The following is a 17906-nucleotide window of genomic DNA, read 5'->3' on the forward strand; positions in this document are numbered from 1 at the left end:
CGTGCTTGCATGCATCGCAGGCACACACACCAATCACCCCTTATGAAGAGTCAGGTTTTAATTAAATCTACAGATAGCACACAAATCCTTTTCAGGCTGGATAATTATATCATTGAGTCTTTAATAAGGTTTCAGCAGAGGACTCTAAAAGGACAACCGCTGCTTACTACTTATTTTGAACAACAAGAGTTCCTCTTGGCAGAAAATGTTATGGACTAAATTAAGTACAGACATTTATCCTACTTTCCATTGCCACCTGCTTCTCTGGATAAGACAGCAGGACTTCTCCGTTAAAGACAGGAGTTGTGTTGGAGTTGCTCTGCACAGTGTTGGAGCAATAACTTAACTATGTCAGCTTCTTAAAAACCAAGATATTGCTTCAAGTTTGAATGCAACACTACTTCAGCCATTGAAACATCTAAGCATAACTTTCCTGACAATTTTAGCTCAATAAAATTTAGACCAGTGACCTGAAATATGAACTTTCATGCATGGACTTATCAATTAAAGAATTCGAAATTATTCCCTATTATATTCATGTGAGGACAGGTTGCAAACAGGCCATGCAGGTCTCCATCAAGTTGTTGTCCAGTATCTGCTTTCAGTTGTATCATTTGAAATCTGGAATCAGATCCTGATATTGGTACATGACAGAGAACAAAAATTCCCCTAAATTTTTGTATTAATCTCTCTTGATTCCTACTGTATTCCACTTTCTACTGGTGAATAATACCATGTAGTTATGCATTCTAAGCTTGCTTAGAAAATAATAAATTCCATCATTTTAAACCAATTTTCCTATTTCATTTAAAGATATTAACAAGAGAATAAGCGACCTATTTTCAAATTATATGCACTTCCAGTAACTGTTCCAATACTAGTCCCCAGGCCCTTATCACCAGAATTAATTTTAGCATCTTCAGGTAATTAATGAGAATGGCACCCTTGCTAGAGGATGAGACTTTTCAGCTGCAGTGACTATCAATTCCTCTTGCTGTTTTTCATTTCTTCTACATTTTGAAGGACCTCGCAAAGCACATTTGTTTTAATAGCATCTGGCTAAAGAAACCCTGGTGGCAGAGCTATGCGCCACCTCATAGGCAATTGTACCACAGTGCAAGAAATGCTAAAACAAAACTTGTGCCACCTCAACCAAAACAAAGGAAAAAGTGATCCTCCCCAGACAGAAAAAAATAATTTGTGTAAGGGGAGAGGAACATCTTTACTAACACCTAAGTATATAAAAAGCAGTTAACACCCCTTACGAAGACAGAACAAAGCCCTAAAGACAAAAAAGTGCCTCTAAAAAGATTAAGTAAGGGAAGAAAATGAGAGAAAATACTAATTGCTATTCTGTCAGCAGATGGACAACTGTAAAGGAAATATTTGAAATATCAGAGACTTCAAAAGCTCTCTTGTTTATACCACTTTCATTTCTTATACGTATTATATCATGGCAGGTCTAGCAGGGAAAAAGCCTAGCTATCAAAATCAAAGCAGCTTTTAGTAAAGAGGCTGGAGAAAACAATTAGTATGACTGGTTCTGAGGAAATCCTTCGCATATATAAAACTGAACATAATTAACCTATAGTGAAAGAAAAGGAAAAATATGCTATGCAAAAGGTTTCATTTTACAAAACAAAAAAACAAACAAACAAAACACAACAAAAAACCCCAAAAATATTTTCCTAACATTTTGGTTTGCGAATTATAATTGGAGTTTGCTCCTCTCCAGATACGACCTGTAGCCTGCTCTGCTCTGCTCTGCTCTACTCAGTGCAATGTGCCAGCAGAAAAGCAGAATGGGGTAGAAAAATCTGTATTCAGCCAAACTTAGCAGCGGAATTCCTTTAGGATCTCAAAAGTGTAATTCTGCTGTTCTCATGTGTTTGCAAGAAAACTCTAAAATTCCACTGACCTAAAGTTTCCCATCATCAAAGGGTCATGGCAGATCTGGGCATAATAAGTGTAAACCATTCCATTACTAGACATCATAGTCTGTGTCTCTGATCTATCTTTATTTCTCTATTTTTAAACTGTGTGCATCACAGTGGGTTCCAGTTAACCTGACAGAGTAGCAATATACAGTTAGAGCAGAATTGTAAAGTACTATCACTGGAATCTACGGGTAACCTAGCTTCATACCAATATGTGAAAACAAGTGATGCTCCTTTCACAGAGGTGACAAATGATCGCACACCTCAGTCCAGTGTTGACTTTGTAGTAAGTAGGTGCAGCATGACAAAGTGGATGATACATTTCCAAGATAACAATTCCAATTATTGCTGGGCAAACTACTAGGATTTTAACTATAGGGTTCATTCCTTACTGAGAAATTGCCATTTGCTTCCTACTCAGTTTTTTTTATATCAAGGAATTTGCAATGAATAATCACCAAGTCTCTCAGGCTTTTGCACAAAATTTACATCAAGCTACCTCTCCTTTAGAGGCCTAGGAACTCCATGAGAGCCATATCATAGAATCATGGAACCACAGAATCTTCATGGTTGGCAAGGACCTTTGAGATCATCGAATCCAACCAAACAACCTACAATCTCTGCCACTGGAGCATGCCCTGAAGTGCCACATCTAGACGTTTCTTAAACACCTCTGGGGATGGTGACTCAACCCCCTCCCTGGGCAGGCTGTCCCAGTGCCTGACCACTCTTGCAGTAAAGTAATTCTTCCGAATCTCTAATCTAAACCTCCCCTGATGCAGCTTCAGACCATTTCCTCTGGTCCTGTCATTATTCACCTGGGAGAAGAGGCCAACCCCACCTCTCTCCACCCTCCTTTCAGGGAGTCGTAGAGGGCAATGAGGTCTCCCCTCAGCCTCCTCTTCTCCAAGCTAAACATGCCCAGCTCCCTCAGCCTCTCCTCATATGCCCTGGTCTCCAGACCCCTCACCAGCCTGGTCGCTCTGCTCTGGACACGCTCCAGCACCTCAATGTCCCTCTTGTACAGAGAGACAGCTTGATGTACAGATGTGCAGCTTGATTAGTGTTGGGCACAGCGCAAAGGCAGTAAAGGAGTGCATCAGTCAAGACTGACACAAAACCAAACCGGGATTCAGGGGGGCCGATGACAGCTGCTACACTGAAGCTTTTACTGTCAGCTGCCCTTGCCCAGGGCTGGACACATCCCCAGATTTCATCCTTTTCCTTTCCCCAGGCTCCTCAGCCTCCTTGATAATTGTCTCCTGAACAGTGACCAGGGAGGGAGTAACTTTCACAACCTCTTACAATCTGGCCTTCAGTCAACTGAAAATGTCTACAGGCACTTAGTGCTCATGTGCACACTTAGAGCTGTAGGGTTTGAACATCTATACTAAGCCGGTGCTCGAAGTGAGGAGGGGCACTAGAATATACCTCTTACTTCGGGCAAGCATTTCTATTTGCATTGGCTAATCCTTCATGTTAAGGGCATTTATTTCACTTCTGTGGCAGGCAGGTCTGTCACAGATCCCTCTGAGCTCTGAACTCAGCAGGAGTTAAGGGATCCCACCAGGGGGGATGTCCAGGACTGGAACTCGGCCCTCTCTTGCTGCCAGATCAAAGTTACAAGTGCTGGGTGATCCAGCCTCCTGGTCCAGCTCAAACTCAGTAGGAGCTGGGAGGAGGTCTCGTGGTCATCATACCAGAACTAGAAGCAAGATGTCATCTGATAAAGGATCCAGATCCTGCTCCTGCTGCTGTCACCGAGCTCCCACTGAGCTCAGGACTCAGCATGACCAAGGAGACAGGGCTCTCAGACAGCTCTCCACACCCACCAAGCACGTGTTCCGGTGAGAGGAGCACACAGTCCTCAGAGGCAACAGTTTTCCTCTGAGGACGTTACAGATGTTCGTGCCAGCTCCTGTTCAGCTCAGAGTCACATGCACAGAGATGCAAAGAGTCAAAGTGATCAGTGCTACAGGTTAGCTTTGGCTTTTCCTGCTTCCTCTGATTGAGGTACGGCAAAAGGAAGGGATTTACTGAACAGCAAGTTACAAGCCACCAGTTGTTCTGCCTGGCATTTTGCGGGTAGGTGCATAACAGTTAACTTCCAAGGTCCAGATAACATCCTGGTGATCGCTGCAGCAACAGGGTGAGCCCTTATATAGACATACAGGTCATCTCCCAGTCTAGCCTCTCTTGAAATACCCACTGGTTTGCGTTGTGTTTGTCTACTGGATTCTGTCATGCTGCTTTTGAAGGGGAAAGCTGTTGGCATATGTTGTGTTACATGATCCATCATAAGTCCACGTAATGTAATCGTGGATGTGAACCTACAAGGTTTTGTTTACACCCTGCATGCAACCTTTTTTTCTTTAGATGACTAGAAGAGCTATTAAACTGATAGTGCATGGCAAGCCTCCACACGAAGGCTGGTATAAAGTCATCTGTGTTTAGTAAACTGTGTGTCTTGCAAACTGTTATACTGCAGGCTAACATGTGTGAGTATATCTATTTCAGGCTTAAAAAGCAAACAAACAAACAACAAATTTGTGATACTGTGCCAGGGTCTCCAATGTGGTTGTCTTTCCAAAAATCCTAAATGGCTGCAGCAAATGTTTTGGAAACCAGAGGGAATCGTGTAAAGTTCTGTTGCATTTTATATATAAATCACGCTTATTTGTATGTGGAGACTATGTTTTTCCTATTGATATCATTTCAGAGTCATTGTCTGTTTGAGTTAAGAAATATTTCTAACGGTCTTTCTTGATCCCAAGAACTAGAGGTTAATGTACGTATAAACACCAGCTCGTCAGCCTAAGGAAGATGTAAAAGGAAAGGAGTGGTTTTATACTATGTAAGTGCCACAGCTGGCTCTCCTTAGGTAACCAGAGGAGAAAAAAAAAAGCAAAAAAAGCGACTTTGGTAAAGAGCAGGGCATGATGGGATCTGAAGAGAACTTACCCTAAGAGGACTCATTTTGCAGGAGAGAGGAGCAAACATGTTTATTGCTGTCTCCAAACTCAGGTCACCATGAGGAGCTTCTTGTATATGATGTCCATTATTTCTTTCCTATGAGCAGTATAGTCTTATTCTCTGAGCTGACCTGCAATTAAAAAAATTAAGTTCTTTAAACTAGTGGTGGCTAATTTACCAAGTAGCCTGATGAAGAAGAGGTCACCCATTAGAAGTGTCTCCACCCACAAACAGAACAGCCCCCTTCTGAGCGTTGCTCCAGTACTTCCAAGTTCTGGGATATAAACAGATTTTTTCCCCAGGCATAATGGGCTATGATTCTCCATCTCCCAGTCTACACTCCCTGCCCCAGACCAGGAATCCATGGCCATCACCCTACATCAATGCTCCCAGGCCAGCCCACGTACCTGCTGCCTGCAACCTGGCCAGTCCAGGTCTCTCAGCTATTCCCTTCAATCACGTACCTCTTCCTCACTCCTCCACGCATCCCTCAGTCCCACAGCTGCCCTTCCTGACAGCAATCCAACAGAAGGGAAGCCATCAAGCTGCTCCCTCCCTCAAGGTGGACACTGCCTATGTCCTGAGGGCAGCAACAGGGGGGTCAGCAGTGGCCATGAACTAGCACAGAGCAGGTCACAGCTGGATGAAAAAATGGCCTGTGAAATGAGTTGGCCCACTCTGCTTGTTTTCCAAGAACATGATAGATATAGATGTATTGCAATAGAAATAGATGCAGATATAGATGATATAGATAAAGTAACAGGCATCTTTATGATGAATATAAGCTCCAGGACACCACATACCCACGGTATAGGTACAGTGATTACATTTTAAACTTTGATGCAAGTTACCATCTTATCTCATTTCTGTTTACAGCTCCAACGGGAAATCAGTTTCCTGGGCCCAGAATGAGAAAAGCAGCAGAGGAGCACACCTTTGGCAGCGGTTGTCAATCCACATCAACAAAAAAGAGAACCCCAATCAAACTGCAGTGATCAAGCCTTTTTCTAAAAGCACAGATAGTAGCCGACATAGTAGCAGCGCTACGTTTCCAGAGGCCAGTGCCAAAACGCTTTACGATGTTTCGGAAGCAGAAGAGCAATACCCAGCTCAGTACCGACCACAGACTCCCTCGCCTATCAGCACCTTGAGCCACAGAACTGCCTCCGTTAGCCGAACAGAAGATGAGGCCCCTACCTTCCAGTCAGAGCCTCCTCAGAGAAGTAGCTCCTCTCAAGGGTCCCTGATGGAGCAGATCAGTAGCGTGGTTACTCGCTTCACAGCCAACATCAGCGAGCTGAACTCTATGATGCTTTCAACAGCCACTCCAGGGACAATGGTGGCCACTCCTCTCTGTTCTTCATACCTGATTCCACGGGAAATCCAGCTCCCTACGACAATGACCACGTTTGCAGAGATCCAACCGCTTCCTGCCATTGAAGTCAATGGCGCTTCGCAGTCAGATAGGAAACCTTCAAATGGCAGCGTCAAAGAAGGCACTTCAGAGACCCCATCAGCCAAGCAAGACCTTGAGGAGTTGGTAGCTTTAACTCCTCCTTCTCCTTTTAGAGACTCTATCGATTCTGGAAGTGCATCTCCCAGCTCACCGGTTTCCGAATCAGCTCTCTGTATCCCATCCTCCCCAAAGTATGACACGCTCCTCATCAGAGATTATACTCAAAGTTCTTCTTCGCTGTGAATGTAGTTCAAGACAATGTTGGATCTCAACGACTACAAGCAAGTAGTGAGGGGACAGCCAAGCCTTCAAGATCTCCAGTGTTTATGCAGACAGAGTGAGAGGCGTTGGGTCATCTTGTGAGAAATGTAGAGGAAGAAGAGGAATTACTTGAGAAGTGGAAACATCAGATTAATTATGCTGTTTTAAAGACAAAATGACTCTTGGCAGATTATCGTGGCCTTAAAAAAACATGGGCTTTTCAGAAACACTGAATCTATTTTTGAGGGCTTATAAGGAGTCTGTTAAATCAGTTACATACCAAGTGCTTTGCTTTAGTATTACAACGAACCGTGTGTACAATATACGGGGAGGGGGGGAAACTAGATTGTAAACAACTGTACAATGGCTTGTTTGTTTACTCTGATTCCTTACCCAGAAGTGAACCTTGATCTTTTATCAAGAATAGAAGACCAAACATTGAATGTACATTTTCTAACAGACTCAAATCTGGGACCAACCTGTCAAGCTTTCTTTTTTTTTCTATGAAGATCTCAAAAAGCAGTAATGTATGTTCGATAACTACCAAACTTTTTGCTGAAGCGTATTGTGTCCGTGATGCGTTACACGTGGATAACACTAAGCTGAGGCTTTGCAGTGAGTGACTGCAATATGGAGGGCTTTACAAGTGACTTCTCAACCTACACATTTGTTTATGAAATTCTCTTCTACCAGTATCAAAATTTCGATTTGTTAGCATTGGATTCACCTTCACAGCAACAAAACCCAAGGAAGATTTCCTGACTATTTCACCATGTTGCCAACTAATAATGAAGTAGCAAAAAATATTTTCTGGAGTACTGTTTTGTAATTCCCTTATCAGGGCAAGTTGTTGAGGTGAATATTCTCTTTCTAGCAGCACTACCAAGCTATATTATAGCTGTACTCCCTACTGAAATGACTACATTTTTATGGATGTTCTTATGCTAACATTGCCAGTTAAAATATTTATTCGGGCTCCCATAATCTGTGCTTGTAAGGAACAGGTAAACACCCTAAGGATTTTCTCCATACTTTGAATGACAGCATTTTAGGAGACCTATCTGGATTATGATGAATGCTAACTGTCAGTGGAAAGGTTGTTGTAATCATAATTCATATATAGGGAAAAAACCCTGTGTCAAAATCTGCTTAGAGGTGATTTAGCTACTCTTTAATAAGCAACAATTTTAACTTTATTTAGCTGCTGATGCCTTGCAGCTATGAACTGTGACAAAACGAACAAAAAAACAAACAAACACACAAAAAAAAAGAAAAAAATACTTTCAAAGCAATACAGAGTAAAGGTTAAAACAGAGAAGACCTAATGAGATATGAACCAACAGAGTCTTTCTTTGTTTCTTAGCAACTCACAGAAGAAGCAAGGGGATTCCTCATATTTTTTTCCTATATCAAGGTAGTACAGTTTAATGCACTTCATACTGTCACAGCACTTTTTTAATACAGGCAGGGAAGAGTTTTAAAGTTTGAATAGAAGCTAAATAATTTTTGATAGGTGTAGTTACATAGAACTTGTAAGTCAGGCCCTAAACGCACGCTGTATTGGCTCTCTCCTTCATGACATAGCTGTCCTCAGGTGCCAAACTTTTATGGGTTAGTTTTATTTTATTTAAGGATAGTATGAAGTGGTGAACAATGTGCTTCAATTCAAAGTTGAGTTGATGTAGCCTTATATAGAAGACAGCCTCATGGAAGGGAGCCTTGAAATAAGGCTGCTATGTTTCATTTTCAAAACCTTTAGATCTTACTTATTCAAAGACAACAAGCATTTTGCAATCAAAGTTCATACCTCCTTTTTCTCCCTCATGTTCAAAATAATAAATATTTGATCAAAAAAACCCAAAAAACAAAGTAAAAAAGAAATCACGTTCACATACTTTAGCAAAGAGCGTTTTCTATTCCTTTGGGAAGCTCGTTTCACCATTATTGCTGCACCCCAACTTGCTGCTCAACAACATTAAAATAAAAAGTAATAGATGGCTGAATCCAGGCTAACACCTCACAGAGGTACTCTGGTGGCTCTGTACGTCCTGCACAAGGCAGCGTTACCCAACCGCAGTCTGTGGGCATGCTTGTTTTGCCAGCTACGGTCACTTACTAGCTGTGCCTATAGCACGAAGCGGCAGGTCACAAACCAGCTCTACTCCAAAAGGCAGGTAGGCACATCAAGTCATGACTGTAGGTCCTTGTTGCTCATATGTAGCTCTTGCTTCCTCACTTGACTGATTAGCAGAGACTCCGTTTGTTTCCAGACCAGAGCTTGGTTTTGCCCTCCTGGGTTAGAGTATTAGCATGTCTCATCGTTCCCCACCTGCCCATGACTTCAGGAGAAAGCATCTTCTTTCATAGGTTACAACCCACGTGTCAGGGAAGGGCATGTCCAAGCAGTCTGGGACACAAACATGCTCATTTAGGGAGTCTGGACCACTTAAATATTGTTCATGGAAGACTTATGATAATATATGTTTCCCATCAGTGCAATATTGTTTTGATATACACAGAGCATACTGAGATAGTGAATTTCAGTTGAATTTCAAAGGGATTCTATTAATATCTGTTATCTTATACTTTAAGTTGTTGACCAATGTCCTTATTAGGACGTTCTCCATCTTGATCTTTACCCAGCCTTTTAGGTTCCCGTTTCCGTAGTCTTTTCTTATGTTGGTGGACAGTTAATATTAACGTATTCCTGCTAAAATCTGTGGGCTTCACCCCACTATGAAATAATCAACAGTGGAAACAAGGATTATACAGAAAGACATAAAAAACTTCTCTTAAAAATAAAATCAGTAAAAAGGAGTGAGAAATAGAAACTGACAAACCATGACACAGCATAAATATACCTCTTCTGCTCCCAGATTGTAATTCCGCACAATCCTGGCCATAGCTATTGCTCAGAGCTTCTTGACAACTCTCACATATCATTTCAAGATGGTGTGTGTATATATATGTGTGTGTGTGTGTGTGCGCGCGCACATGCATACGTGCACACACACAAACCCCTCAATCTAAACCTGAATACATGTTTTAAGAGGCTAAAAAACTAATGTTACAAAACCTGAATTTTAAACACTTTTGCTTATTCTCACTTCAGGAGGACTCTTTTGCATTTTTTATATATCCATTAGCCACAGCAGAAATTTTAATTGCACAAGGAACCAAGGATGGGCACTGCTGAGATTTTACCTCCCAGTTGTCAGTCTATCTTTAATGAAAGATAAGTCAGCCTTAGTGGCATTTAAAGAAGGCAAAATCCATTTTAATTTTACAGGCTGGAGTGCCCCAGTGTCACCTCATATGATATGTTTGGATTTCATCAAAGGTAGCAAAGGTTTTTTGAGGAAGAAGATAACAATTATCTAATAACTGCAGGCAAAACAGGTCAGTGGGAGATTTGCAAGACTGGAAAGTACTTTGTCAGTGGGTTTGACACAAGAAAAAAGAAAATTATGCATGGCAGACATTATGATTTCATTACGCTGTTTGTATGCCAGTCTCTGTTTAGGACATTAAGATATAAAGGCAGGGGTTTTCAGCCATAAAAACAATGGTTACAATCAGGAACACTTTCCAATCTAACTAAAGAACGTGCAAGTACCAACTGAATGGCTTGAAATTGCCTTCCAATTTAGTGCTGCTGCCAGAAAGGGAATTAAAGGAGTTGAAACTATTGTCATTCTTGACCACAAAGACCTCAGAAAATCACTTGTTTCTTTTGTGCTTGAGGCCAACCCTGAAGAATGGAGGTGTGACCACCTCTGGAACCTGTGCTTTTGAAATAAAGGAATCGCTCTGGCAGGCCGGTTGGGAAGAAGTGTTAGCAATACTGAAGAAGAACTGTATTTTTTAATTGGCTCTGAAGAATAATTGCATGACTTTGGAGATGTGCTTCCTTGTATTTCTATCTGAACATTTGGTGCCTAGATTCATACAGATACCTTAGACCAGAGATTTTTAGACCATGGTCCACAAAGCACTTGCTGATGTTTCATGAAGCCTGGTTGATCACAAGGTGCTGGCTTCTTCCACTGATTTCCAGCTACAAAAGTGAATTAAAAGTTAAATGCTAAGTAAAAATTAACTGTTAAAAGTTTTAAAAGCAAAAAAAAAAAAAAAGTTAGCTGCTTGAATGTTTATTCAGTTGCCGCGTTTGCAAAAGGAAAACTTCGTGATCAAAACTGAGAGAATAAGATCTCCAAAGAGAGTAAATGGGAAGGCCAATCCATGATTCAGACACTGGGTGATAGTGGAGTTCACCTGGGGATGTTTTCCTTAGAGAGACCAAGACCAGACTGAAAGGCAGCATAGCTGTGGGTGTAAATTCTGTAGAGGAAAGTGTGCAACTGTGCTATTCTGCTTAATACATCATTTATGAGGTGAGAGGAAAAAACATGACAGCAACAGACAGCATTCCAAAAATGTCAAGTCCTTAGGGAAATCAGAGCACTATGCTCAGGATTAATAATGTGACCGTGACTTTCTTAATGTACTGGAAACCAGTGTCAGGGCTGACCCGAAAAAGGACTTTGGTGTCTAAAGTTAGGATTTGAGCAGAATTGAATACCTATGTTTAAAATTCAATTTTAAAACCGCTATTCAACCTCCACCTTACTCAGAAATCTAGCATTGTGTGTCTGCGTGTGCTCAGAACTACCCTGATCTTGACACATCTAAGGAGCTTTGCACCCAACTCATGCTAAAACCCATCAGGGATGCAGAAAACAGCGGTTCCCAGGTTTAATCCCTGTATATCCCATAAATGAGTACACAGAGCACCCAGCACACAGGCCAACAGGATCCTACTCCCTCTAGAATGGAGTAGAAATCACCCTTTGTTTTAAGGCTGTGGGTCTGGTTATGCTGCTGTTTTTGTAATAGCCTTCAGGTTAGAGCAGTCAGGCAGAAGGTGAGACCTAAATTCAGACCCAGCCATTGCCAGAGGTGATTGAAATCTTCCTCCTGGCTGGAAAATGCTCTGATGGACTCTGTGTTGGGGCACCCTCTGTTCATCTCGCTAAGGTAACTTCACGAGATAGAAAGAAATTCAAGAGTCTCAGAGTAGCAAAGGAACTCTGCACCCTGATAGGACATACGCTTTGTATAATTAGGGATGGTATGTGACCGTTTGATATACAATACTTTAAAAATCTCGGGAGCAGAAACCGGGTGAGTATCTTAACTACAAAGAAGTGGAGACAACGTTTTTTCTGTGCTATGTATTGGCTAAAAAAAAATAAATACTTCCCTGAAAAGTGCTTTAGTGACAGGAGGGGAGGACATGCCCTTCCCTACCTCTGGGTCTGCAACCATCTTGTCTTCCACCTGGAGTTCTCAGACTCTTCTGCGGACAGGGAGAGTCTGAATCTTCCTGAATAGGTGAAGGAATTAAACTGAGACTGCAGAAAAAAGGGACTAATTTCATTTTTCTCCAGCCATCTTTTACAAAAGCCACCCATCATTGAAACAAAAATTATAGCCCTGTCTGGAAATGGGTCACGGTTGGAAATTAGTATTTTTTGTGCATATCTTTCCATACTGGCTCAAGTAAAGTAATCTCAGACATCTCTTTCCTTGTCGCATTGCTTTCCTGGGCACCTAACTCTTCTCGAAAACTTCACAGTAAGGTTAGACATTTAACAAAGGGTTCTGGCCTCCACGCTAGAGCCAAATAGTCTAAAACAATAGTTATTGCATGGCATAACTTTAAGTGCTGAAGTCCTTTACTAGCACAGGCCCTTTATCTATTGAGGTCAATGGAATCACTCCAGGTTAACACTCGCGTAAAGAAAACCAAAGTTTGATAGTGGCCAACCAAATCTAAATCTTGGCTATTTGCTTCAGCAGAGAATAATAACAACAGGATGTTCTTCCTACTTCCTTTCGGATCACACAGCAGATGTATTTTATTAGGGTCATTACTGAAGCAACTTGCTAGGCTTGGTGAATAGTACCTTCCCACCTTTCTTCTTTATCATCGCTGCTTTAGCAGGTGTCCCCATGGGAAAATCGTACTTTGACTAAATGTGTTCAGGGATGTGAGAGAACATGTCCAAAAATAAGAATCAGGTCACAGTTTTCTGGCAGTTCCATGAATCTCATAAAAGGAAGTCAATAGTCTCCATGAACAAGAAAATCATTCATCTGCTACCCATTTCAGTGTGCACTGCATGTATGAAAAACTCCAGCTGAATTATCTGGATTCACTTTTTTTGCTGTGGTTTACTATTATACCCTCTGTCCAGATCCCTGCATTTGCCGCTTACAGTTTTATACTGTGAAAAGGAAAAAAGATACAGACCAGTGAAGCATAAAGGTAAGCAAAAAATTCATCTAGTGATGAATTGGTGTATGTGGCTGGTTTTGTCTCATCTGAGTAATGACAGTACAAACAATAATCACTAAGTCACTCCGATCTGCCAAATGGGAACAAATATACTATGTATATTACATGTACTAATAGGATTATATGGCAGCTGCTGGTGGTATTTGTAATTAGAAATCTATATAGAATATAGATGTTTTAGAGAGACGGTGCCAATTCTAAAAGATTTCTGTGGGCTACAAGTGCTTGTAATTATTTTTTTTTAATTTGCTAATAACTTATGAACAACTGGTTTCAAACATTCTGTGAGCGTTTGTTCTTTTTTATGTTGTTGCTGCTTATACTATTAAAAAATAGAGAATGTAAAGTTATTATTTTGATGTGAACTGAAAATGATTTTTCATAAAATTTAACATTTTTATCAGCTCTGGTTTTGCTTTCTACCTGTACAAATGTAATTTATTTTAGCATTGAAAAATGCATTTGCTTGTTTCTCGATTGTCTACATCATGTTATAGTTGGTGTTTATGTAGAGTCAGGTACTTTTTGAACAGTATTAAAAAAATTCTGTGATATGACTGAAAACTGGATTTTTTTCTCTGAAATACTTAGTTACATTTTCAGTGCATTTTTCTGCAAATCATGTGTGCCTATACACATTCTCGTCAATGATAGTCTCTCTCTCCCTGTTGTTTTAGAGGATTAACTTTACATCCATAAATAATAGTTACATGCCATCCTAGTGCACTTTGATCTTCTGTTTTGAAACAAACGCAATCTCATTGATGAGATATACATGGATTTTCAGGTCAAGAGGAAATAGTATAATGATCTAGTCTCAAACAACAGAAAACAAGGCTGTTCAACCGAGAATTCCTATATCAAAGTGTTATTTTTATAGCTGTTGTAAGATACCATGGCAGGTTCACATCTAATCTTGAATTGTAAACAGAACATCTGAGAAAATTTTCTATATGCTTTAATAATTTGGTTTCTAGCACTCTGCTGTTGCCACCACTAGAAATCCGTGCCTTACCTCAAGTCTGGCTACATTCTGTTTCCAGCCAACAGACTGTGTTTTACTTTCCCTGGTAAATGGGGAAAAAAACCCAACCCAACCCAACCCAACCCAAACCAAAAAAAACCAATAAACCCCCCCAAAATCCCCCCAACTTTCCTATTTAGAAATCTCCATCCCACTCCAAAATCTGCTCTTTCTTAGACAGCCGTGAATCTGGAATAATTGCACTGCGTGCAGTGAAGCAGCAGAGTGTGAGCCGCAGCCCTCAGATAAAAGACTCTCATACATACCATTTCCTAAACACATCTCCAGAGAGACGGCTGATTTGCTTTATTTGCTGTTGAAGAATTGAAGGGAATAATTTCATAACACAATGGGACGTAAAGTGCCCATCCCCAGGTAAAAACAATGTGAATTCATATCATGTCTTTGAACCACCTAAAAGTCCACATCCCAATGCAGAATTACATGGCAGTTCTTTCAGCAAAACAGGCTGCTTTAGGTGAATAATATTTTATCAAAAGAAACAGTGCAATTACACTTAGGAGACAAGGATTTTGAAAAAATATGCAGTAGCCTGCTTCATTCCAGAGTATTTTTTTAAATCATTCTCTGGAACACTGGATCCATATATGCCATGCTCCATCACCACCTCTCAGCTGTGTTTCTTCTGGGTTTCTGTTATCACTGCAGTATGATGACCTTCAGAAACTCATAAAGTAATAAATCACACCAGAGACTTAATCACAGATCAGTGTTTACATGAAAGGAGAGGGGTTCGATTCCATTATAGGCCTTCAGAAACATCAGGGCACTTAGTGGCGAGAAAAGAAAAAGCTCATTTTCTTGGAAGTTTAGAGTCTAATTTCTCTGCCTGTCAAGAGTATGATCTTTCTTTCATGTTTGGTCCATAAATACCATCACATACCAGAGAAGCCTTGCTGCCAGTGCTGCTACAAAAAAAAAATTAAAAAAAATATAAAAAAAAAAAATCGCTGTTACCAGTGTAGAAGGTTGTTTTCTTAAAAAGCCCCTTCTGGTGATATTCACCCTATTCCAGCTGCCCAAGTCATGAAGCAGCAATAGGCAAAAAGTGTCCTTAAGAGAAGCAGCACATGAGTAGATAAGCAAGTTCAAGGCTTCCCTAGGCCTTACGCAGATGAACTAATACATGGGCTGGGTGCTCCTTTCCGTCTCCCATCCTCCTTCTCCTCGCAGCAAGGATGAACCTTGGGAACAAGCCTGGAATTTTAAGAACTGGAATCTGCCTTCGCGTCTGCTCAGGGGCTGTTTAATAACTTGTTTTCCTATTGTAGGAGTTTAAGACCAAACCACAGTGGAGTGCACGAGGCTTTTGCTACGGCAAAAGAATTAGACTAGATTTCTTTCACATATACAGAAAGCTTTGTGATTTATTTACATTTTTTCAGGGAAATTCAGCTTAAAAGCCCCATCTGCTTTTATTTGTTTGGCTGCTTGTAAGCCAAGTCTTACAATTTAGACATTTATTATTTCTTTTTTTAGATTAAAACAAAGCAACCAGCACGCTTGTTCACTCTGATTTTGTAACAGGGCTTCAAAACTTCCCTCTACGTAACTTACCACACACAACTCCTTCCCAAAGGTCTGTAAGCTGGAAGCTTCACTGACAAGTGTTGCCTGGGCTTCCTCACATGTGTTGTGAACACATATATGTTCACATGAATATGAAAAGAGTAAGGCCAGATTTGTGCTTATTTGGTAAGGTAAAGAATAGGCTGAAGTGCTTGTCACAAGATTTATGCGGTGTGTTATACACATCATGGGCTGTCATTTGGCCCTAATGAGAGAAATTCCCAGAACCTGGGTCTCCTCTACTGAGCACCTTCTGCCCGCGCCGCCATTTGGGGAGCTCCAGAGCTTCAATTATGAATGGACTTAAATGTGTGTAAGTAACGAGGATGTCAGCTGAATCTCAACTTAAGAATCACTTTAGACTCACATTTAACTAACCGTGTTGGTACGTCACTGATGAGTCTGGAGAGGAAGACACAAAGAGGACATGGACTCTTAAGAATCTCAGTCTAAGACTGAGAGGACAAGGTTGGCTTCCGAGGACAAAAAAACACCACAGTGCGTGCACAAACTAAGGCGTCAACAGCAAGCTTGCAAACGAAATGCCAGCAAGGCAAAATACGAAAAGGACATGTTCTATATCTATATAGAAAGAATAAAAGTTACATATGGGATATTGAGATAAATTGACTCCGACAAATAAGGAAAAGGACACCAAAACCAAAAATTCAAGGCTGTATTAGAAGTGCTTGCTGATATATTACTAGAAGAGTAATCATGAGACTGTGAATTTAGGAAGCAACTAAAGAGGCCAAGACAACTCTGGAGGTAGATTGCCCAAAAAGTGCTAAATACCACGTTGCCATGAAGCAGACTGTGGACGGGAGAGCATTAAAGAGCAGGAGAGAAATCCTGGAATGATCTTAATAAGGTCGCTGGATTTCCATGCCAGTGTCATACTGAAAATCTGCCACAAGATATAGACTGTTGAGAAGACAATATTTCCTTTCAGATAAACTTGTCCTATTTCCTCTTCTGAGTGTTTTTCTTTGTTATTTTCTGACCAGAAAGATGCTGGGCAGTTAGATAACTGCCATAGGAAAATCCGGCAGCAAGTTACTGCAGCAAAGTTGAAAGCACAAAGACTTGCCACATTGTCCTTTGGGAAGATAAGGCTGGCAAGCGTTGTCCATATACGAATACCAAATGTCAGAAAGCATTCAGCCAAACAGCAGGCTTCACCAAGCCGCGTCTTAAAGCCATATAATAGAGTGCCTTGGCTTGTGCCACTTACAGTTTATCCCAGCTGCCTTCCAAATAGCCCTGGGAGGCTTGGAACGATGACTTCATGAGGTTACAAAATACCAGGCTTCTTGGTTGCGCTGCTGCTCCAACAGCAAACGGCATCTGTTGGGGCTGGGGAAAAGCACGACGACAGCCCAGACATAACACGGCATGTGTGTCTCCAGTGAATTAAAATCCTCTAACCGCAGATGAAAATCCGTAGCTGAACACAGCTACAGAGAAGTCACTTCTGCTGCAAATACCCACAGAAATAAAGGGGAGCTCATCGGGCAAAACCAGCTTGAATTCAGTCCAAAAGGTGCGCGTTTCTTGTATTGTGCGGCAAAACTTCACCTGTAGCATTGTGAAAACAGGCTGAATGCCAAAGGAAAGGAAAGAAATCATGTAGCATTGCGCAGAAAAGGCCAGCTCTGCTGCGAAGGATTACATGAAAATATAGGAATTGTCTTTTGCTCTATTATTCCGGAGTTATCTGCTGATGACTGACCATGGAATAGTGAGTTTTTAATTCCTTCATTGTCCTTTCACTACCCCAAGCAGAAAACAAATTCACAACGTGATAACCGACAGGGGATGTTCGACCACCTCATACTGCATTGATAGCAGCTGCCTTCAAAATAGCCTGGGAGATACAAGGAATGAGTCAACACTGCCTGAGAGGGAACATGCAGCCAGTGGAATGAAGCAGAACACCACATATGTTTTACCGAACGAGGTAAAAAAAAAAAAAAAAAAAAGACTCAGATTACAGCAATGTCAATCCTGAATAACTTCACTGAAAATACTGGCAATGAGTGTGAATGAGCCTTGTGAGTGTGTAACGGATCGCAGCCTGAGGCTGTGCTCGGAGTGACTGGCAGTGTAATACCTGCTGTGTTTGTTTTTTCTTAAAATGTTTCCGTAGCAGAAGTTTGCCAGAGAATGTGCAGCTTTTGTTAATTAGTATTTGTTTTCCCAGCTTTTATATTTGATAATTTTCAATAATTTCTTGTCTGTGAATTTTCCTAGAAAAGTTGTCCACAAAAAACAGTGTACCTGAGTTCCATTGTAAATCTCCTA

The 17906-nt window shown here is 41.0% G+C and overlaps 1 protein-coding gene across 6 annotated transcripts in view; it reads left to right on the top strand.

The window, feature by feature from the left end:
* GRM5 (glutamate metabotropic receptor 5) overlaps positions 1-13532 on the top strand; it is a 306735-nt gene extending 293203 nt beyond the window's left edge. For all 6 annotated transcript variants that reach the window (XM_063325253.1, XM_063325247.1, XM_063325230.1 and 3 more), the window contains one exon: positions 5787-13532. In XM_063325253.1, the coding sequence (XP_063181323.1) occupies positions 5787-6609 (823 nt within the window). In that variant the 3' untranslated portion in view covers positions 6610-13532. The remainder of the gene's footprint in view (positions 1-5786) is intronic.
* Positions 13533-17906: the final 4374 nt, after the last annotated feature.

Source organism: Chroicocephalus ridibundus, chromosome 1 (assembly GCF_963924245.1).
Source record: "Chroicocephalus ridibundus chromosome 1, bChrRid1.1, whole genome shotgun sequence".
In the NCBI taxonomy this organism is placed as follows: domain Eukaryota; kingdom Metazoa; phylum Chordata; class Aves; order Charadriiformes; family Laridae; genus Chroicocephalus; species Chroicocephalus ridibundus.